The sequence below is a fragment of the Prunus persica genome, chromosome G6 (genome assembly GCF_000346465.2).
Source record: "Prunus persica cultivar Lovell chromosome G6, Prunus_persica_NCBIv2, whole genome shotgun sequence".
NCBI classification, from domain to species: domain Eukaryota; kingdom Viridiplantae; phylum Streptophyta; class Magnoliopsida; order Rosales; family Rosaceae; genus Prunus; species Prunus persica.
Genome location: NC_034014.1, coordinates 26,693,745 through 26,717,152, shown reverse-complemented (window position 1 = coordinate 26,717,152; position 23,408 = coordinate 26,693,745). Strand labels below are relative to the sequence as shown.

The following is a 23,408-nucleotide window of genomic DNA, read 5'->3' as shown; positions in this document are numbered from 1 at the left end:
GGGGGGTTGATTCAAAGTGACCTAATTCTAATGCTTAAATGTAACCGAGCACTATTTTTAACAAGATTAACAAATGTGATTATCAAAGTGTAACTTAATATGGTGACAAACACTAGGGATTTCCGATAATCATGTTTATGGATACTCAAGTTATGAATTCTATATACATTGATGAAGATGTTCGCAACCAAGGCCGGGTTTAGTGGCTCAAGACACATTAATTCTCTCTAAGATAAGTAAAGTGCATGTTTAGTGCTACGATACTTATGTTTCCTACACAACCAATCTATGTATGTTTAGTACTTCGATTAAGTTTGAAGAGAATATAAACATCACAAGAACCCTAATAGTATGGTGTTTACATTAGGCATTTAAGAAACCAATTCACATTATGCTCACTTAGAAAGGATTCAATCATTTGTTGCTAATTAGAAATTATATTCTTGGGTATCTTACACAACTTCTCAACTTCAGCTAGATGCATACAACCTAAGGGGGGTCATTTTAAGGAAGCAGACACATAGAATATTATTAATTTAGTGAAAATGAATTCATCAAAGCAATCCAATAACTCAATCATCAAAACAATAGAGTAATCATGTTTAGGGCTTTAACCCTAGTTATGGTGTTTAGCTCCTCATGCTTCTTACAAACACAAATGCAAAATATAACTAGAAAGAGTTTACATATTTTGTGAAGGTGAAAGCACAAAAGCCTTCAATGGTGGAAGAGTTCTTCTCCTCCTTCATAACCTCCTTGCTTGGGTGCTACTCCTTGCTCTCCTATCTCTCTCTTTGGTTTCAGAAATTGCAAAAGTGTAGAATGTCTCCTCCGATTCTTCCCCCTTTGTTGCCTTCTCTCTTGCCAACTTATTCTTCAATATTAAACTCCACCTTTTACCTAAAGTCTTTGCCACATACTCCACCTGTCTTCACTTTCATCATTTCATTTTGGTTTTAATACATAAAAAGAGATTCTAATTTTTTACCACTCTAAAGTCAAATATCTACAATGTCAATAATTGTTATCGAGAGGTGTGGTAATAATTAGAAGGGAGATGATACCAAGTAGGGGTAAAAGTTGACCCAAAACAAACTTCCAGAGTTAGGTACAATGTTGGATAGGTTGGGGAGGTTATACTTGTTCAATGGAGATAAATTTCGGATATGTTGTAGTCAACACCCATTGGAACAGGTTTCACGAAGAATTTTACCACATTTGAGCATGGTGATCCAAAGTCAAGAAGTTGACCTACGAAAATGAGCAAAAACAGAATTTGCATTCAATAATGCACTTTTAGCTCACATTCATACCAATCAACATAAAATCTATGAAATAACACGATAAATCATTTGTAAAAATAAACCCAACACCTTGCCCCAATCATTAGGTCACTCGTGGGAGTGAGCACACCCAATGAATTCCTAGTAACTACAAGGAATAATAGAAAGGGAATTACAAGATTATTTTGTGGCTAACAGTTCAAAAAGCATAAGAACAACCTCCAGCTAGCTTATGGGCTAAACGGGAAGTGGCCCAACATAGAATGGGTCTAACAAGCTCTCCCCCTTAAAATGAGGCTAGTCCTCAGGGTTAAATGATGGAAATAATGTCACATCCTGGGATCGGCTTCGCCGTAGCACGATATTGTCCACTTTGGGCTTCCCTCTCTGCCCTCATGGTTTTGTTTATAGGAACTCACGAGCAACTTCCCAGTGGGTCACCCATCCTGGGATTACTCTAGCCTAAACTCATTTAACTTCGGAGTTCCTATGACTCCAAAGCTAATGAGCTCTCAAAAGGCCCTGTGCTAGATGGAGGAGGGCATGTACATATAAGACACATCACCCCCTCTTTGTTGGTCGATGTGGGATGTTACAATCCACCCCATTGAGGGGCCTGAAGTCCTAGTCGGCACACTCGCATCACACGGCAGAGTGGCTCTGATACCAAATTGTCACATCTTGGGATTGGCTCCACCATATCACGATATTATCCGTTTTAGGCCCCCCTCTCTGTCCTCACGGTTTTGTTTCTGGGAACTCACGAGCAACTTCCCAGTGAATCACCCATCCTGGGATTGCTCTAGCTCAAACTCGCTTAACTTCGGAGTTCTTATGACTCCGAAGTCAGTGAGCTCTCAAAAGGCCTCGTGGTAGATGGAGGCGGGCATGTACATATAAAGCACATCACCCCATCTCTGTTGGTCGATGTGGGATGTTATAAATAGGGCTAAAATTTGTCAGCTGATTCCTAGGTAGCATCATCGACATGGAGACCAGCTCACTTAATTAACCATTTGGTGATTGGACAAACACCAGCAAATTTGAACTTGACATGGCTTGTGAAGTTTGAATAGTACAATTATATCCCTAAGCTACATAGCTTGCAAGTTCATTCTTTGCCCCATATTTCAAGTATGACGTTAACCCAAAAACCACTAAATTTTTGGTAAGGATCATTGTACCTAAAATGGTCCTAATATATGCCCAAACCCTAACTATTAGTTGTAATGAACAATTGCGGGCTTCAAAAAATGTGCCAATGTGAATTTTGGACAAACACTAGTATAAGAATTCTATAATGAGGGCCTTATATATGGTCTTTAAGTGATGCCCTATTTTCTAACCGTTGGATAAAATTGGTTAGCCTGATCCAAAGGTTAAGAGATAGGACCTTACATAAAACCTATATATAAGGCCCTCACTATAGAATGACTCAACACCATCAATCCTAATTATCATGCTCACATAAAGATAAAAGCCCATGGATTTGCATTGTGAACTAAAAACAAAAGTCTACCTTATTCAACTTCAAATTCAAATTCAATTGTCCAAGCTTGTCGTCAATCCTTGGGCACTACTATTTCAACACTCCTATCATGTCATCTAGCAATCCCCATTTAAGTGGTTGAATAGAAATTCGGGAGGATGAAGAAGTAAAAGGAAGTAAAGTGTGCTACTTGGTATCCAATTGAAAGCTATATTACCTACGCTAATGTGTCTCGATCCTATGCTGCCTTTTTAAGCAAAATTTCGAACTCTTGTAAACCCAGCTCTTTTCAAGAGGAAAATTCCCAATTGATTTGGCAAAATGCAATGAGAGAAGAACGTAAAGCTCTTCATGAAAATCAAACCTGACTATTGTCAAGTTGACTAAAGGAAGAAAGTGGCTGGTTGCATATGTGTTTATAAAACCAAGTTTAACAGCGATGGATCCATTGAGAGACACAAGACAAGGTTGGTGGCTAAAAGGTTTACTCAAACTTTTGGAATAGACTACAAGGAAACTTTTGCTCTTGTGTAGCAAAGATAAGAGTTCTCTTATCTGTTGCCATGAATAATGATTGACCTTTATTTCAAATGGATGTGAAGAATGCCTTTTTGCATAGAGAACTAGAATAAGAGGTTTACATGAGCTTGTTGCCTAGTCATTCTCAAGAAAAACAAGAAAGAATGGTCTGTAAATTGCACAAGGCTATCTACGGACTTGAGCAATCCCCACGAGCTTGGTATGCCAAATTAAGTTCAGTTCTTGAAAGTATAGATTTCAAGATAAGTAATGCATATTCATCTTTGTTTGTTAAATATGGGCTGAAGATTGGTGGTACTTATATATGTTGATGATCTCATTGTTACAGGCAACAACATGGGAGAGATTCATAAACTCAAGCCCTTTCTTCACAAGAAGTTTGCTATTAAGGATTTAGGGTCCTTCAAATATTTTTTGCGTATTGAAATTGCCTCCTCAAGCAAAGGTTTATTTCTTAATCAATGCAAGTATGTGCTAGATCTTCTTCAAGAAACTGGAATGTTAGAAACCAAACCAGTTATTACCCCAATTGACTGCAAGGCCAAACTTGGTCTAGATGGAGAATTGTTGGCAGCTGCTAGTTATTATCTGAGGCTGGTTGGGAGGATTATTTATCTTACTATCAATCGTCCTGACATCTATCATGCAGTAAGCTTAGTAAGCCAATTCATACATTCTCCTCGATCAACTCACCAGCAGGCAATCAATCGGATTCTTCATTACCTAAAGGGTTCCATTAGTCATAGTATCTTGATAAGGAAAAATGGAAATAGTTAGATTATAGGGCACTCAAATGCCGATTGGGCAGGGTGCCAAATTGACTGAAAATCCACCACAGGATATTGTACCTTCGTTGGAGGAAATTTGGTAAGATGGAAGAGCAAGAAACAAAGTGTTATTGCTCGTTCAAATGCTGAAACCGAATATAGAGGCATGGCTGCTGTCTCTTGCGAATTAATTTGGCTCCAAAGACTTCTCAATGATTTGGGCTTTAAAGATCCACATCCCATGACTTTCTTTTGTGATAATCAGGCTGCCATTCACATCGCTTCCCATCCAATGTTATTTGAACACCCCACTCCCCATTCTTTTTTCGGCTAGACATCTATTTTTCCTTCTTCCAGAATACCCCAAGCATTTTAGTAAACTGCGAAAGAATAATTATTTATCATTTACCACAATATAAATCTACAAAAAAGAAGAAATATGAAGCGTTCTTTTATGTGATGAAGTACTTGTAAATCTCGGTATGTTACTTGTGTTTGGACAATGTCTTTTCTCCTACATAACGCAACTTTTTGAGTCGAATCCTTGAGAAATTGCCTAACCCAGAAAACAAAGTACAAACCAAAAATTGGTTTTAGCTGTTGAATTGCAAATTCTAGTGTTTGAACAAAATCACATTGTTTCTCTTATGAACATTTCAAAAACAACCAAAAGTGTGTTTTCCTTTCTTTTCCAACTTGAATTCGGAAAAGATAAAAATAAAAAAAATAAAAAATTGTATCATGGCCTTGAAATCTGACTGACAAGAAAACCTGGTAACAAATACAGTCAATTGTTATGGCCATTAGGCAATGTCTGTTTTCTTCTCTTCTTTATCAAGTAGTAGCCAAGGCCTCCAAAAACCAGAAGAATAATCAACCCATCAACCACACCCACCAGGACCAAAACCCACCTTTTCAAATTGGACTTTCCATGGCCCCCATGAGCTCCTTTTCGAACCTTAACCATGTAGCTTAATCCACTTCCCCTTTCAACCTGTTTAACCCCAATTACCATTCCATAAAGAAAGCACTCTTCTACTTCCATGCCTCCTTTTGCAGTTGAATACAATGCAGATGTACAATTACAGTCTTCTAAGCACAAATTAGCACATGCTTCTTTGCTCACATTAACTATTTTAGGAGCACCCCTCAAAACACTACCAACACCCTTTAATTCAAGCATCTCTGCTTTAGTCTTGCCATTGCCACAAACACCTGAAATTCCTTGACTGCAATCAGAATTACCACTTATACTGGTCTCATTTTCAGCTATCAAAACTTGAATGCATGAACAAGCACTGGACAAGGTGCAAATCCCATAAGGCTTACAAGCCAATGGAAGATCACATGTGGTGTTGAGTGCTTGAAAAGCAACATCAAATTTAGCAATGCTGGGTGAGTAAAAATATAGCTTCAAATTTCCTGTTCTGTTCCCCAATGCTAAGAACCTCAGGGGCTGACCAAACTGAACTGTTTGATGATCAGATGGATGAATCTGCGCAATTTTCTTTAGTTTGTCATTGAATAACTCCAAACCCTTGCGACCCAGTTGAACATAAGCGATGTTTCTGTTCTTGGTAGGCTTAAATTCCCAATAGGAATAGTTCCACTTACCAGAATTCAAGTAGAGAGCAATCCTGCTCTGTTCAATTTCAAGTGAGTAGTATGAAGTGGAGTTGGTTGGAAATGAAATCAACCTAGAAGCCACACTTAGTCTCTGACCCCAAAGCATTACATCAGTTGGAAAATTAAAACTCTGCCACTTGATATTGCCCAACCCATCTAGCAGAACTAAATTTCCTGTCCTTAATATCTCTAACCTCTGCATCAAAATGACCAAAAAAGCAAAAAAAAAAAAGAAAAAAGATATATTTCAACATTGATCACATATATTGTACAAACAGGAAAAATAACATAAATTTCTTGGGTTTTTTCTTTTTCTTTTTGGCTATTGCTTTACCTGCACACCTTGTCCAGAAGTCCCAGTTCTCCATCCGACTCTGTCTTTTGGACCCTTCAACTTCAAATCTCCATCTTGGGTAAGTTGAAGGACGCATATATTTGAAGTATAAAACTTTGAGTAATGACCAGAGTTCCAAACCTTGACATCTCCAAGAAAGACTTCTAAGGAGCATGAGTATTTGTCATTCACAGCTTCAACACTCAATGCAGTTTTAAAAGTTGGTGTGATTTCATTTGTCTCCATCAAAAAAGCTCTCCCAATGAATCCCAAACTGTATTCAATAGGCACTGCCACAGTGAGCTGGTACCCAAGAGAGATATCTGTTTTGGAATGGCCATAAGTGAAGAAAAGAGAGAGAGAAATGAACAAATAGAGCTGCATGTGTGAATTTGCAGTCTCAAATTTCGCTTAGCAAGGCATTGAGATTTCCCTTTTCTTTTCGTTTCTTTTCTGGCAAGAATTGAGAAGAGAGGCCGAGAAGGACAAAGGGTAGGTATAAAATGCGCAGCTTTGCTAAAAGGGTTTGAGCTTTCATTTTGCTTTGTTTAATGTCTGCAAATGTGGGGAATTTAGTGGGGTTACTCATATGGCACGCTGGAATGGCTTATGAATATTCTTGTTAAGGTATAATAAAAAGTGAAGGTATTAAAAGGTGATTCTCTACAGGCTGCCCACGTGAGGATGTTTTTGGTAAAGAGCATTAATTCACCAAAAATTCTCCTAAATTTTTGTACTCTAATTTTTGGTAAATTTGTGTTAGATTGTGAAGATTTGGGAAACTCCTAATCCTAAATACATAAAAAAGAATTCCAACACTATAGGGATTCACATTTAAAAGAGTTGGCTTTAGAAATCTATACAAGGTAAGGCAGCATTAACCAAAGAGAATTAAGATGGTCTAACCAATTATAATCTCTTAAAACAAAATTTTGTTAAATATTGACAAATCTTTCTAAACTATTCAATTGCATAGGAGGGAGAGAGGAATCGAATTTGAGTGTAAAAAATAAACACACTGTCTTTACCAATTAATCTACTCGGATAAAACCTCCTCAAATATGAACCAAAAATCTGATTTATAGTGAAATAACTTAATATTTGTAAACGATTTTGCTTGTATTATTGTGCAGTAAAAATAGCGTACAAGTGCAGCTTGCGCCTGCTTGAGGGACCCCCGCCCATCTAAATGCGTTGGGTGTTAAAACATTAATCGAGTGCCATTCTCTCTAGTGGGCAGCAGCAGGGTCCTCTAAGATTTTGAGTGGCATAATGGAAAAAATGGGGCATGTTGCCACGTGTACACTCAGGGTGCGGTACACGTGTCAGAATATATCGTGCTGACATTGTTCTCGCGCCACAATGACGTGTGGGGTTTGCAAAACTGATGGGCTGGCTGAGGTTGATTGAGTCTGCAACTAAATTTGGGCCACCATATCTAATAGACTAAGTTCTTATGTTTTTATTGGGCTTTTGGTTAAGCCCATATATTTACGCTGGCTTTCGTATTTGGAAGTATGTCACACCCCCTCGTGATTGTTCCTACGTATGCTGGCTTTCTGGCTCCATTGAGAAACCCGCAGCAATAAGAATCGGACCCTACCCGATTACAGTAGAGTAAAGTAACCGCCAAAAGCCAAACGACCAAACCAAGAAACAGAGCATTGAATTCGAATCTCCCTCCCCGACGATTCATCACCGTCGTTCAATCTTCTTCGTTTTAGAATATTAATGGCTCGAGCATGTGGCTCCTGCGCCGTTCGATATCGGGGCTGTTCTTTCTCCGCCAAGTACTTTCTCCACTGCCAGTGCCAGAGAAGATGACTTGTAGAAATGACAGGCTTCCTGCGAGCTCTGGAGCACCAGCATCACCCGCCACCCCCAGTGGCAATTCTGTAGTTCCTTACGATTCCGTGAGTATTTTGTTTTCTAATTTGGGTATAATTAGTATGACATTTTTATTATTTTTCTTTTCATTTATTTCCGTTTGTTCGTTTGTTTTTTTTAATTTTTTGATTTAAAAAGATGATTGATACATGCTGTAAGAAGCAAAGCGAGAAGAAATTCACTAGCAATGTTGTTAAAATGTATAACAGGTGTCAAGCTGTGGGTCTTGGTCCAATATTTCTGCTGGTTTTAAGAGTGGAAAGCCCCATAACAGAAACGAAAATTGGCAGATGATAATGGTCGGAAGTTTTGAGATTTATTACAAGATTTCTGCTGTTGCATCTGGTATTAGATTAAGGCAACTTGTTCCCATGTCTGCATCAGGTCCTACTGATAAGGGAATATCAAATAGTGCTTATATTAATTTCAATAAAAGGAAATATCAAATGGATTCAATATCAAAGCTAGTTAATATGGAAGATGCTGCTGCAAGTTCAAGTTCTGAGAATGTAACTAAGTTTCCACATGAGAGCCCTATGTCTGATTGCCGAAGCGAGATGGAGAAATATTGTTTGCCTACAGAGTTTGGGAATAAAAGAAAGCATTTCAGTGCAGTAAAGCCTCATTCTGAACCAAGAAATATGAAATATGGATGTGCTTCCAAGAATTCAGATTGTTCCAAGGGTTTTCATTATAATGAACCTTTCGATATATGCTTGTCTGGAAGCAGAAGTTATGAACTTAAAGCTTCTTATGCAAGAAATATGGAAAACCAGAATGAAGAAGATCACATGGTTGAATTTACAAATCCAGAAGCACTGAATTCCACCAATCTAATACTGAGGCCGGGGATGGTATTATTGAAACATTATGTCACCCACACTGAACAGGTATTGCTTTCTTTCATTTTAAATCTTAGTCTAGCAAATTAGCAATTCTATTCAAGAGCATTAATCAGAAAATGATATGAAGTTTTGCGGACATGTATGCCTTTGATCAATAATATAGTATTAGTAGTGTCTTTTGTTTTCTGAAATCAGAAAATGGCATTCGGATATGTATTAATGCCCATTAACTGACTCCTAAGTTGACATCTCAATTTTTTTGTCTCTGATGGTTATTCAGAGACAATGTCTGGGTTGATCTTTTGGTTGTCCCTGATGGGGTAGTACATTTCTGTTTTGTGAATGAAGACTCATTTTTCAGTTCTTTGAAAGTTTATTGTTTCGTATTCTTCGTCGTGCAAGCTTGTTTTTAATACCTCTGTACCATCTAAATTACAGGTTGAAATTGTGAAGAAGTGCAGGCAGCTTGGTCTAGGTCCTGGGGGCTTTTATCAGCCTGGTTACAAAGATGGAGCAAAACTTCGTCTGCAGATGATGTGCCTTGGCCACGACTGGGATCCTGAGACTAGGAAATATGGCTCTAGACGAACAATCGATGGTACTCAGCCTCCTGGTATTCCTCATGAATTTAGTCTGTTGGTTAAAAGAGCAATTGAAGAGGCGCATGCCCATATTAAAGAGGAACTCAGAGTTAGCAGTGTGGAAGAGATACTCCCTTCAATTTCTCCTGATATATGCATTGCCAACTTTTATACAACCAGTGGACGACTTGGCCTCCATCAGGTATGTTTATGCATGTTAGTTAATGAGCATATTCATATATAACTTTGAGTCAATGCAGTTAATTTTGGTCAATCGTATTCATAATTACTCTATGTGGGTTTCAAAGATTCTGAATGTTTCTTAATAACAACAATAGCTGTTTGGTGCTGAAATGAAGTTTTTATTTTCAGGATCGCGACGAAAGCGAAAAGTCTCTCAGAGAAGGATTACCTGTGGTCTCCATTTCTATAGGTGATTCAGCAGACTTCCTCTATGGGGATCAGAGAGACATTGGAAAGGCAGAGAGTGTTGTTCTGGAATCAGGAGATGTGTTGATATTCGGAGGTCGTTCCAGACATATATTTCATGGTGTGACATCCATCATACCAGACTCAGCTCCAATGAATTTGTTGGAAGAAACTAAGCTTCGTCCTGGCCGTCTTAACCTTACCTTCAGACAGTATTAGAGACACTTTGTTTTCTATCGTACACATTGTTTAGTTTTCATTATCGAAAGATCACAATCCAATGGATGGAGTAATTTATTTCTAATATTTCTACCAGTTCATGTCCACCACAAGCTTTCTATAGAATCTTTTATTGAGCTATGTTTATAATCAACCCTAATCCAATTGTCGAATTTGAGATTTACGCTGTGACTGCAACATGTTTTAGTAGTTCTAGAGAAGCCAAGACGGTGAGCTCAGTTCTTCCCTCTCTCTTACACTGTGGTGAAACAATTTGATCATGGCGGATTCTGCGAAAGGCGAATTCCAGGAGATCAAGAAAATGGTCAGCCTAATGATATATATTATTACCAGACAACTGCATGGTGTTGTACGCAAGAAGGTTAGATGTCACGTGGGGTTTCCCTCCATACTGGGTTTGGAATTGTTACAAAGAAACAAGGTACCATTTAATTTATATATGACTATCGTCATAGATTTTGATTCTTAATTAAGGACAGTACTAATCCATCATTATTGGTGAAACGGCGATTAACTATACGTTTGATTCGCAGTGAGGACAACGTCGAGGTAGTCAAGCTATTGTCTGTATGCTTTCTGAATGTGAGGGGACAATTCAAGATGTCAGAGCTCTCAGCAGGAGTTGTTTATGTGGGTGGCCCGAAGAAGTGCCAAGCAAGAACTCCATGCATAGTCTGCACCTGAACTTCAATGCATATATACATATGTGGATTTACATATATGTATGCATATGCTGGCTTTCATGATGGTGTTCAATATATGAATTGCTAGCTCGAGTGTTTACTGTACCACTCAGGCTCATGAGGTACTGAATGGTTTCTGATTTTCTTTATCAGCAGCATTTTTGTTACAAGTTATCCTGATGTTTTGCCAGTGGCCAATGAATTTGTGCAATTTCTGTTGCAGATATTGACCCTTTGGTATAGGACTCCTGAAGTCCTTCTGGGAGCTACACATTACTGTTGGCTGTATATTTGGTACTTATCCGTTTCCTACAGAGTGTGTTTGAACTTCAATATAATTGAATTGTACAATTGTGTCATTGGTTTAACAGTATATTCTATCTGATTTATAGCTTTACTTGTAACAAAACAAGCACTCTTCTCTGGAGATTCTGAACTGCAGCAGCTCCTACATATATTCAGGTTCAGCAATATGGCATCCACTTCTTCCTTACCCAAAAAGGTGCCGTTTACTTTGTTCTTTGTCATTTGGACTAATTGGAATTCATGGAATTTTTTTTTTCTGTAGGTTGATTAGGTGCTCCAAATGAACAAGTGTGGCCAGGTATAAACAACTCATGAACTGGCATGAATACCCCCAGTGGAGCCCTCAAAGTTTGTCCAAGGATGTCCCCAATTTGGATGAGATGGGGTTGGATCTTTTGTTGGTATGTCAGTTTGCTTTACTCAAAGTGGTTGTTTGGTGCTTCGTTATTCTGCGTTGGAAGTAATACCTGCTGTAATTTAAATGTTTGTGCTTGCAGCAGCGAATGTTGCAAAATGAGCCTGCAAAACGCATTTCAGCAAAGAAAGCTATGTAACACCCTTACTTTTATTTGTTTTCCTCCAGCATTTTTGCACTTGTGTTAAATCTTATGATCCGTATTGCTTTTAGCCTAAATTTATAGTCGGTAGTACAGATTTTCAGTTTAAATGTCTATTAATTTGAGCTTTGAATATTACTTTTAGGAATATTGGGATTCCAAAAATCTAATGCCAAAATAAATTATTCATTAGGCAAACGACAGTGAAAAATAAAAATACAGCTCCAATTATTTTTTTCATCAGAGCAGCATCAACTCTGGTTTTATACAATTAACAATGGAGGCTGATTAACTGCGTCCATCCTGTCCATATCTTTGCAGTTACTTGACATCAATCATCATTTTCGCTCCCTTAATACAGTAAGCTTTAGTTATAGCTACGAAGTAGATTGTGCCTTGCTGTAATACCACAAGATCGTTTCCTGATCCGTGAAATGTCCGGGTCAAGTCTAAAATTATGTTACAGTTCTTATACGCATCGCTATTCGTAAGAGCAACTACGCCGAGGTCTTCTGAGGAATATTTGAAAACTGTTTCAAAATGGGCAAAAAAAGAAATTAAATAAGTAAATAAACGAACTAAACAAATATACGTAATTTGTAAAGAATAAACTTGAAACTTGAAGATGCATGGAAAAAATAATATCTTACATAAAACATCTCCAGCCTTGAAACTCATGTCTTTGGGCCAGTCTGTAATGCTAGGATCTGCCCTCCATCCTTCTGCACCCCCCACTGTATAATATGCTTCACATTGGAGCAGCAAGCAGACTAAAATGCCAACTCCAATGACGAAAAGGTCGCTCATTCTGGTCGACATCTTTGGGCCAAAAACAAGTGAAATAAGGTCAATTTCAAATGCAAAACCACATTGCTTATCAATTTATAGAATTGTTAGTCTATACTGCATTTAATTTTCTTGAATATATGGGTTAGTGGGTTTAATCCTAAGTATGTACAGTTGTATAATTTATTAATTTAACCAATATTCTCATCCCATAACCGTCGTCAATTCATGAAACGATGAGTCCAATTTATTTCCTTTCTATTTATTATTATCCATAACTCCTTTCTATTTATTATTCATAACTCATTTTATATATATATATATACACACACACACTAGTCTATCTGCGTGTGCAAGAGAGTTTTATTTATTCATGTGACTTAAAATTTTCTTATTTTATTTCTCGTTTTATAATACTCTACTCTAACATGTAATGATGATCAAGACAGCTAATCTAAAACTAACTACAAAGGATTATACAACGACCATCTGTAACTTATATGCTTTGATTTGTTGTCACTTCATAATGTGTCTTCATCTGTAAAACACGAAGATCGGCCCAGTAAAATAAAATATGTTCATACAATCATAATGTATTTGTCCATATTACATATATATATATCGACATAACAATATATAATGTCGTTTATAATCAAGTTTAATAACAAATCTATGTAGAAAAGAAAACAACAAATTAATCTGCTCAATCAGGATGGATATGTCGGATGCATATTGGTCCAATTAATAGTCCAAAATGGCCTTTAAAGTTACTCATAAAATCTACCGGCACATACTTTCTCCTAAACATAGATTACTTAAAAATAGACAATAAATAAAATTATTATCCAATCATCACGAAAATTTTCAGTACTTAAGAAGACATGTATATGTTCAACATATCAAAAATTCAAGTCATTTCATGATTTGTAGATGAGTCGTTCATCAATATTGAATCATAACACAAAATCTGTCAGGAAAATTTCTTTTCAACAGTCCCAACTTCATAAATTTCCATAAATTCAATTATAAACATGTTTTCATGAAATCAGTGCGTAAAGAAACATGAGAAAGTCTACTTCATCACCTAATTTTATCATGAATTAATTTGAATTACAACATTATCCAAATAGACATCATAGTAGAATAGTTTTTATATAAATAAATAAAAAACTAAAAAAAAAAGTTAAGTGAGCCGGGCTCAAGCCAAGCCCCCATGTTGGGCCACAGGCCGGCCTGGTTCATTGCACCTCATTTTTTGATCCCAATTCGGCCCAAGTTTTCGTGCCGTGCTGAGCACGGCCCACTAATATTCGTATTTGTGTCGTGCCATGGCTCATTTAAGCGGACTCCGTGCTAGACCAGCCCGTCTCGTTTGACACCTCTACCTCTACCACACACTCTCTCTCTTAATAGAGTTTTGAAAATCAAGTGATGTTAAAACAAGAAGAGAATCAATGTTCGTTGCACTAAGTCATGGAACGGACACCTTGAGACGCAGCCCACTTCGGAGTTGAAGAATAGCAGCAACTCGAGCTTTGGGGGAACCACCTTTGGCATTCCCATTCCCCAGGCCAAATACATTGGCTTCACCGGCTACAAAGTTTCTAGGGTGTGCAACCTTCAATTCAATTCAATTTTAATCAGTTTCGATGATTTGTTGGATTAAATTGGATTGGACTTTTAATTTCCACAACTAATATGATTGGATGGAATGACGGATTTTCTTGTGAGAATCCAATACTTTTTTGCTTGTGTATGTATTTTTAATTAAAAAGGATATGAATATTTTAAGTCATATGATGGAGTTATGCTTAATATATTATAGAGTCAAAACAAATTTCTCTAGCAATTCATTTATATTTTATATTTTCGCTTATTAATATGTTTGATTAGATTAAACCTCACGATTATAGGTATATTGTAAAGTAGACATACATAAGTATCAAATCTTATAAGTCATAACCAGCTGCACCTTAATTGCATTTATAACTTGTAAAGTTTGTAAAAACAAATTCAACCTTAAAATCTCATAAAAAAACTCAACACACTAAAAATAAAAGGGTAAAACCAAAAATTAGTATGTTAAGTAAACTCACAAAAGAGGACAACTAACAATCATAGTCTTTTTTTGGTTCTGTTTATGAAAACTAAATGATATAGTATTTATCTATAATATTAGTATTAAAAATGAATATAAAACTAAACATCGCTTCTTTCTTTTTCGGCGAGAGCTTGTATTAGTGTAATGTATAGTATTAGATGTTACTCGAGATTGCCATTCTCTCTCTCTCTCTAGTGGGCAGCAGCAGGGCAGGGGGCCCTTTCAGATTTTGAGTGGCACCATAAAAAAAAATGGAGCATTTCGCCACGTGTACAAAACAAGGTGCGTCAGAATAGATCGTTTGTTCTCGCGCCATAATGACGTGTTGGGTTTGCCAAGGTGGACAAAGTTTCGCGCCATTTAGTTGGAGGAAAGACTTCGAAACATGTTTACAACCAGAGTCAAACAAACAAAGAAACAAGTATGAATGGATGCGAGGTAATTAAGGACTAATAAGGACCTCGTACGTTGTTGTTGGTATGACTGAGGCTTAATTTCTTGCTGACCCCAGTGGCAACGGCAGCCCCAACAAGATCATTCTTTGGTTCTTCTACTTTTGGAAATATTCTCTCTTTCATTTCAAATTCAAAGCTTGTTTTCAAAAATTAGCCAAAAAGGAAAGCTTCTTATCTATTCTTCTCATGTGTTTCCTCCACATATTTAGTAAGTTAATACAAGATTGGGTTGCTTGTGTAGGTAGTAGATATTAAGGCTGTTGAAAGCGTGTCTTAGTCTTAGGTTAGATTAGCTGAGTTTTTAGATCAAACGTGTTGAATCCCCATTCAAAGTTTTTGAGAGATCTTAACCAAACCCATACTAATTAAGATGAGGAGGAAAAACTGTTGTAACATTAAGATGATGGAAATACACTAGTATTCACATCTCTGGTCTTTGAAGACTTCCATTATTGTTATTGATAATGCAGACCAACTCTTGAACACTTCTTGCTTGATCCTCAGTCAACCACCATAATTGATCTGAATTCTAAAAAAATAGGAGTTTTTATTTTTAGATTTTCCCAAATATGGGCAAGTATTATGTTTTGAATTCTCTATATGACCCACAAGCTATATATGCCACATTTTGTTTTTAGTTTCTTTTCTTTTGTTAAAAACAGAAGGGGAATTAATGCATATAGATTAGCTCTTAGGTACTTTGACCATTTGGGATTATCACTGTAATCACTGAAAACAACATCCTGTTATAATTATTACGTTTAGTTAGAGCAGAAGCTCGATTGTTGTCTTTGACCCAAGAAAAGCTCGATTGTTAACTCTGTTCTATATATAGCCATAATCATTGTAATCAGAACAATCAACTTAAGTTTCCTTCAGCAATCTCAAACCAGTTTTAAGCACCTGAGTTTCCTTCAGTAATCTCAAACCCTCGTAAGCACCTCACTTTCTTTCCTTCTGTAATCTCAAACACCTGTAAGCCCCAGAGTTTCCTTTAGTAACCTCAAACACTTGTAAGCACCTGAGTTTCATTCAGTGTCTCTAAGAGTTGATCAAGATGAAAACTTTGCTCCATTTCGTTCTCTTTTTGATCCACCTCTGTGTTAATGTCATCTCAGTTCATGGCCAATGTATTGAAGGCCAGAAGTCATCATTGCTCCAGTTGAAAAAAAGCCTTATATTTGATTCTTCTGCTTCCTCCAAACTTATATCATGGAATTCAAGTACCGACTGCTGTTCTTGGGTTGGTGTTACTTGCACCAGTGGGCGTGTTGTTGGTCTTGACATTAGCAGTGAATCTGTCTCAGGTGGAATTGACAATTCAAGCAGTCTCTTTGATCTTCAACATCTTCAAAGTCTCAATTTGGCCTATAATGGATTAGGCTATGGCTCTCAAATTCCATCAGCAGTTGGAAAGCTTACAAATTTGAGCTGTCTAAACTTATCTTATACTGCTTATTCTGGGCAGATTCCTGTTGAGATTTCACGCTTGACAGGGTTGCAAGTTCTTGATTTATCCAGTGACCCTTCCTTATATGGAACAACAATACTCAAACTTGAGAACCCAAATTTGAGTTTGCTCATTCGGAACCTTTTGGAGCTTACTGAACTTCATCTTGATGGTGTAAGCATATCAGCGCAGGGGACTGACTGGTGCCAAGCAATATCGTCTTCACTGCCAAAGTTGAGGGTCTTGAGCTTGATCAATTGTAACCTATCAGGCCCTTTTGATATTTCATTACTGAAGCTTCATTCACTCTCAGTCATTCGTTTAGATTACAACGAATTGTCTATTGAAGTTCCAGAGTTCTTGTCAAAATTCCGAAATTTGACTTCCTTGCACCTTAGTGAATGTGGGTTACATGGCTCATTCCCAAAGCAGATCTTCCAAATTCCTACATTACAGACTATCGACCTATCTTTTAATCCACAGCTCCAAGGCTCCTTACCAGAATTTCCCAAGAATGGATCTCTTCGTTCTTTGGTTCTAAACAACGCAAACTTTACAGGGCTTCTTCCAAACTCTATCGGCGAACTCAAAATGTTGTACAATATAGATATTTCAAGTTGCAATTTCACTGGATCAATACCAAGATCAATGGAAGGCCTTACACAATTGAGTTATGTGGACTTGTCGTCAAACAAGTTCAATGGTTCTGTTCCGTTCTTCAGTATGGCCAGGAATCTGACCGACATAAATCTTTCATCCAATCTTCTAATGGGTCAGATTAATTCCTCTCACTGGGAAAGCCTTACTATTCTCAAAAGTCTCGAGTTGAGTTTCAATCTACTTGATGGTACTATTCCTCCGTCTCTGTTTTCTCTTCCCATGCTGCAGAACCTAATGCTTTCTGACAATCAATTCTCAGGTCAGTTGCCTGTATTTTCTAGTAGCATCTCTCTTTTGGAGACCCTTTATTTGAAAAGAAACAAGTTGGAAGGGCCTATCCCAATGAATATCTTTAATCTCCCAAGGCTTAGGACGCTTCAACTTTCTTCAAACAACTTGAACAACTCCTTCTCTCTTAATGTTATTCAGCAATCGAAAAATCTTTTTTTTCTTGATCTTTCCCACAACAGCTTGTCGATCAGTTAATGATGATACCAATCCCTCTTATTCTTTATTTCCTCAACTTTCCATATTGAGATTAGCTTCTTGCAAGTTGAGAAGATTCCCAGGTTTCTTGAGAAATCAATCCGAATTATACAATTTGGACCTTTCACAAAACCAGATTCATGGGGAGATACCCAACTGGATTTGGAGGCTTGGTTATCTTGCTATGCTAAATCTTTCTTGCAACTCTCTGGTAACTCTAGAGGGTCCTTTCCTCAATCTGACTTCTAACTTGCTTCTACTTGACCTTCATTCCAACCAGCTTCAGGGACGAATCCCAATTTTCCAACCAGTTGTCAATTATCTAGATTACTCAAAGAATAATTTCAGTTTCAACATACCATATGACATTGGTGATTTTCTTACTCAAACTAGGTTCTTCTCTCTTTCAAATAATAACTTGCACGGGATCATTCCGGGATCACTGTGCAATGTGAAGTCTCTTCAAGTTCTTGATTTGTCCAGCAATTCTTTGAGTGGCATGATTCCTCGATGCTTATCTGCAACGACCAATCTTGTAGTACTTAATTTAAGGAGAAACAATCTTGCTGGCACAATTTCTGATAAGTTTTCAGCAAATTGTAGTTTGGGAACTTTGGACCTCGGTGCAAACAAAATAGGAGGCAAGTTTCCAAAATCTCTAGCCCGGTGTGAAATGTTAGCAGTGTTAAACCTTGGACACAATCAGATAACTGATGTTTTCCCTCACTTGCTAAAGGAAATATCCACTTTGCGTGTCCTTGTCTTGCGATCCAATAGATTCTATGGGAACATTGGATGTCCCAAAACCAATGGAACCTGGTCAAAGCTTCAAATTATTGACCTTGCTGACAACCATTTTAGTGGAGAAATTCCAGGAGATTGCTTGACAACATGGCCAGAAATGATGGTTGATGGAGATGATCCAGCTCAAGTGCTCAACCACCCTGAATTTCAGGTCAATACCTTCCCCATGGTTTACTATCAAGATGCTGTAACTGTAGTGAGCAAAGGTTCAGAGGTGGAACTAGTAAAGATTCTCACTATCTACACCTCCCTTGACTTGTCGTGCAACAACTTCAGTGGATCAATACCTAAGGAAATTGGAGAGCTCAAAGCACTTTACATCCTCAACTTGTCCAGCAATGCTCTCACAGGTGAAATTCCATCCTCATTGGGTAACTTGTTGAAAGTGGAATCCTTAGACCTCTCAAACAATAGCCTGAGCGGGGAAATTCCACCACAGCTTGCAAGACTTACGTTCCTATCATTCTTGAATGTGTCCTGTAATCACCTCGTTGGGAGGATCCCAACCAGCACTCAATTTTCAACGTTTCCAGCAGCTTCTTTCACTGGTAATGAAGGGTTATGGGGGCCTCCTTTGACAGGAGATAACACAACAGAGCTGTCACCACCACCACCATCAGAAAAAGGGTTTTCCCATTCTGGGCCTGAGATTGATTTTGATGTTTTAAGCGTTGAAATTGGATGCATCTTTGGGTTTGGAACTGTGGTCATGCCACTTGTGTTCTGCAAGAGATGGAGGAAATGGTATTACAGAAGTGTGCAGAACATTTTCTTCAAGATGTTCCCTAGTCTGGACAAAAGAAGGGATAGCCGAGGACGACGTGTTTCGAGGAATAGAAGGAGGAGACATTGATGTTTTCCTGTGTCCTATTAATCAGTGATAAGGGTACTAGTGTTTCCTATAAATCAGTGAGATTTTTCCGTTTGCTGTTTGTTTCCGTTTGCTGATCGTTAGGTGTGGTGGCTTCTGTAACTTTTGGATGTTCTGTTCTGTTCTGTTCGTTCTGTTCTGTTCTGATATATGTAGTTGTTGGATATGAAGTGTTCAGTGTTAGAGTTTCGATTGAGTCGATATGTAATTCACTACCTTTTATTTGAATAAAATACCATGTTCTATATGATCTGGATATACCTGTAACTGTAACCTAACTTGGACTTATCTGTGTGGGGTTAGTTTTTTGCTTGTCTTATCTGAGATTCATATTTAATATTCGCATGGATAGTATTGTAATTGAAAAATAAAGAACAGCAAATAAATAATAAATAAAAAGGAGAAACATGGGAGCGCACCAGAAGTGAGGAGGTTTTGAACATCATCTCGCGTTCTGGAGGTTAGTGAGTCAATGGGCCGCCTACCCACGCCACTCCAGTCTCCTCCAATTCGTTTTTCTGTAAGTGGCTTCTTCTCCAATTCGTTTTCTGCATCAGATTTTTCCTCCCAAGAGAACTGAAGATTTTGCCTCTCTTTAATTTTCTACTACAAGAAAGAACCGAGTAAAAGGAATTTTCTACCATCAAATTTGAGCGAGTTAGTTGGTCTCTGTAATTTGAGCAAGTTAGGAATTTTCTACCATCGAATTTGAGGAAGTGAGTCCGAGAATGGTTTTTAAGATTCTCAGTTGCCAAGTGTTGCTGCCTAGGTGTTTGATGAAATGCCAGAACGCGATTTTGGGTCCCTAAATGGAGAGGATCCATCTCAGCTTCGGTAATCCTGCGCCTATTGAGGTAATCAGTAGCATTTCTTTTTCATCTTAAATATGTTTATGTTTAGTGCAAAGGAATTAGCACAACTGCTATAATATTATCTAATTTTTGTGTGTTTTAAATTAATTTTCTAATCTCTGGAATGGCCAACTGCGTGGGGGACGGGGGACTGGGGACATCCTGTCATGGTAAAAATGATTTCTCCACTCTCTCACTTGATTCTGACATGCTTATTTGTGTGTTTTGAAGAATCTTTCACTGCTTCTGTTTATATAAATTGGGTCTTGAGTTATCTCGGGTAAGATTTCTATATAAATAACCTTTGATTCACTTGGTTGTTTTGGCCAATTTGGAGTGTTATTTTTTCTGTAACTTCTTGGTAAGCAGAGCATACAAATGTATTTATTGCCCTGATGTTTTGCGAATTTCACAATGGTTTAAAAGAAAGTAGATGACAGAAACACAGAAGAAAACCAGAATCATACAGAGAAAAAAAGAGAGAGGGAGAAAGTAGACCACTCTGCCTTAATTAAAGGATATATAGTGCCTTCTTTTCTAATAGACTTTTGGTATGGCTACCTTGAAGAAATTTGTTATGTTTGCCTATTTTGTCATGCTGAAGAAATTTGTACAATTGTTGTTTTAAAGATAGTGATGTTTCACAAAGCTTCTTTAGTTCAACCCTTCTCTAGCAGTCAACACAATATATTGATGGATAGGCATTTAGGATCAGTCAACACAATATATCCTTCAAGTTTGTTGCATTATCTTCAATCATGCTCTCTAATATGTTGTCATGACATCAATGCTTCTACTGTTTGATGTTTTGGAGTGATAGATGAATTGTTGGGTTATCTTCAGTCTTCTGATTTATATTAATGAAAAGGGTCAGGATTATTCACCCCTAATAAATCACACAAGTTGGACGCCATTTTGACGCCCTTGGATACATAATTTTCAATAGTAAGCCTGAATTTGTAACCAGAAAAAGGGATTTAGACTAACGCTAGTGAAAAGCTTTATGTCTTAGTCTCCTATTCAGTGTAACTAGTTGAGCTAGTGTTAGTAGATATTCTTTATTCACTTGATTTAGTTGGGTAGCCATCCTCTGGTCATCCAACTATGTTCAAATTGTTCACATGGTCTCCCTAAGATTGTATTTAGGATCGCCAAGCACAATATTTTTCTGTGCCCTTTTAGATTCATATCCTTGTAGGTTTATATTTTTGCTGGCTGCACTATGGCAAGCTCTTGCCGATAAGACAGTATTTACCTGCTGTTTTCTCCTCAGGGTGGCGGGGAGGCAGGGAGGCGGGGGCAGTGCAGAGGTGAGGGAATATGATATCTCTCTATTTTTTTGGTTCTGTTAAGGTCTTGATGTTGATGGAGCAAAATGTAACTGAAGATGCCCGAAGAAGTGCCAAGCAAGAACTCAATGCATAGTCTGCACCTGAACTTCAATGCATATATATATGTGGATGTACATATATGCATGCATATGTTGACTATCATGATGGCGTTGAATATATGAATTGGTAGCTAGAGCATTTACTGTACCACTCAGGAAGTATACTCATGAGGTACTGAATGCTTTCTGATTTTCTTTTTCAGCAGCATTTTTGTTACAAGTTATCCTAATGTTTTGCCAGTAGCCAATGAATTTGTGCAATTTCTGTTGCAGATATTGACTCTTTGGTTAGATGTCACTTGGGGTTTCCCTCCATACTGGGTTTGGAATTGTTACAAAGAAACAAGGTACCATTTAAATTGTTTCCCTCCTTTAAATTATATATGATTATCGTCATAGATTTTGATTCTTAATTAAGGACAGTGTTAATCCATCATTATTGGTGAAACGGAGATTAACCATACGTTTGATTCGCAGTGAGGACAACGTCGAGGTAGTCGAGCTATCGTCTGTATGCTTTCTGAATGTGAGAGGACAATTCAAGATGTCAGAGCTCTCAGCAGGAGTTGTTTATGTGGGTGGCCCGAAGAAGTGCCAAGCACGAACTCCATGCATAGTGTGCACCTGAACTTCAATGCATATATACATATGTGGATGTACATACATGTATGCATATGCTGACTTTCATGATGGTGTTCAATATATGAATTGCTAGCTCAAGTGTTTACTGTACCACTCAGGCTCATGAGGTAATGAATGCTTTCTGATTTTCTTTATCAGCAGCATTTTTGTTACAAGTTATCCTGATGTTTTGCCAGTATCCAATGAATTTGTGCAATTTCTGTTGCAGATATTGGCCCTTTGGTATAGGACTCCTGTAGTCCTTCTGGGAGCTACACATTACTGTTGGCTGTATATTTGGTACTTATCCGTTTCCTACAGAGTGTGTTTGAACTTCAATATATTGAATTGTACAATTGTGCCGTTGGTTTAACAGTATATTCTGTCTGATTTATAGCTGAACTTGTAACGAAACAAGCACTCTTCTCTGGAGATTCTGAACTGCAGCAGCTCCTACATATATTCAGGTTCAGCAATATGGCATCCACTTCTTCCTTACCCAAAAAGGTGCCGTTTACTTTGTTCTTTGTTATTTGGACTAATTGGAATTCATGGAATTTTTTTTTTCGGTAGGTTGATTAGGTGCTCCAAATGAACAAGTGTGGCCAGGTATAAACAACTCATGAACTGGCATGAATACCCCCAGTGGAGCCCTCAAAGTTTGTCCAAGGATGTCCCCAATTTGGATGAGATGGGGTTGGATTTTTTGTTGGTATGTCAGTTTGCTTTACTCAAAGTGGTTGTTTGGTGCTTTGTTATTCTGCATTGGAAGTAATACCTGCTGTAATTTAAATGTTTATGCTTGCAGCAGCAAATGTTGCAAAATGAGCCTGCAAAACGCATTTCAGCAAAGAAAGCTATGTAACACCCATACTTTTATTTGTTTTCCTCCAGCATTTTTGCACTTGTGTTAAATCTTATGATACGTATTGCTTTTAGCCTAAATTTATAGTCGGTAGTACAGATTCTCAGTTTAAATATCTATTAATTTGAGCTTTGAATATTACTTTTAGGAATATTGGGATTCCAAAAATCTAATGCCAAAATAAATTATTCATTAGGCAAACGACAGTGAAAAATAAAATACAGCTCCAATTAATTTTTTCATCCGAGCAGCATCAACTCTCGTTTGATACAATTAACAATGGAGGCTGATTAACTGCATCCATCCTCGGAACAAAAAAAAACAAAAACACTGCATCCATCCTGTCCAAATCCTTGCAGTTACTTGACATCAATCATCATTTTCGCTCCCTTAATACAGTTAGTTTTATTTACAGCTACGAAGTAGATTGTGCCTTGCTGTAATACCACAAGATCGTTTCCTGATCCGTAAACTCTCGGGGTCCGGTCTAAAGCGATGTTA

The 23,408-nt window shown here is 37.6% G+C and overlaps 3 protein-coding genes and 1 long non-coding RNA gene across 6 annotated transcripts; 2 read left to right on the top strand and 2 right to left on the bottom strand.

Moving 5' to 3' along the window:
- LOC18772274 (G-type lectin S-receptor-like serine/threonine-protein kinase SD2-5) lies at positions 4,555-6,583 on the bottom strand. The gene is made up of 2 exons (XM_007207601.2): positions 6,040-6,583; positions 4,555-5,901 (listed from the first exon to the last, which is right to left on the bottom strand). Exons 1-2 carry the CDS (start codon positions 6,421-6,423, stop codon positions 4,867-4,869), a joined length of 1,419 nt encoding a protein of 472 aa, XP_007207663.1. The 5' UTR covers positions 6,424-6,583; the 3' UTR covers positions 4,555-4,866.
- On the top strand, positions 7,594-11,715 carry LOC18775375. 3 transcript variants are annotated; one of them, XM_007205222.2, is made up of 9 exons: positions 7,594-7,952; positions 8,136-8,816; positions 9,210-9,554; positions 9,725-10,382; positions 10,555-10,826; positions 10,928-10,998; positions 11,097-11,166; positions 11,273-11,411; positions 11,508-11,715. In XM_007205222.2, exons 1-4 carry the CDS (start codon positions 7,782-7,784, stop codon positions 9,998-10,000), a joined length of 1,473 nt encoding a protein of 490 aa, XP_007205284.2. In that variant the 5' UTR covers positions 7,594-7,781; the 3' UTR covers positions 10,001-10,382; positions 10,555-10,826; positions 10,928-10,998; positions 11,097-11,166; positions 11,273-11,411; positions 11,508-11,715. The 3 variants fall into 3 exon arrangements, with proteins under 3 accessions (XP_007205284.2, XP_020421893.1, XP_020421892.1); XM_020566304.1 differs by having other exon boundaries at positions 9,725-10,442; positions 11,511-11,715; XM_020566303.1 differs by having other exon boundaries at positions 9,725-10,442.
- Positions 11,510-12,374, bottom strand: LOC109949805. Its single transcript, XR_002272097.1, has 2 exons — positions 12,218-12,374; positions 11,510-12,097 (listed from the first exon to the last, which is right to left on the bottom strand). It is a non-coding gene; the product is annotated as an uncharacterized LOC109949805 (long non-coding RNA).
- Positions 15,967-23,104, top strand: LOC18774330 (receptor-like protein 12). The gene is made up of 8 exons (XM_020565893.1): positions 15,967-17,278; positions 17,562-20,201; positions 21,305-21,593; positions 21,695-21,768; positions 21,899-22,170; positions 22,272-22,342; positions 22,440-22,509; positions 22,616-23,104. The coding sequence occupies exons 1-2, from the start codon at positions 15,967-15,969 to the stop codon at positions 19,160-19,162; spliced, it is 2,913 nt and encodes a 970-aa protein (XP_020421482.1). The 3' UTR covers positions 19,163-20,201; positions 21,305-21,593; positions 21,695-21,768; positions 21,899-22,170; positions 22,272-22,342; positions 22,440-22,509; positions 22,616-23,104.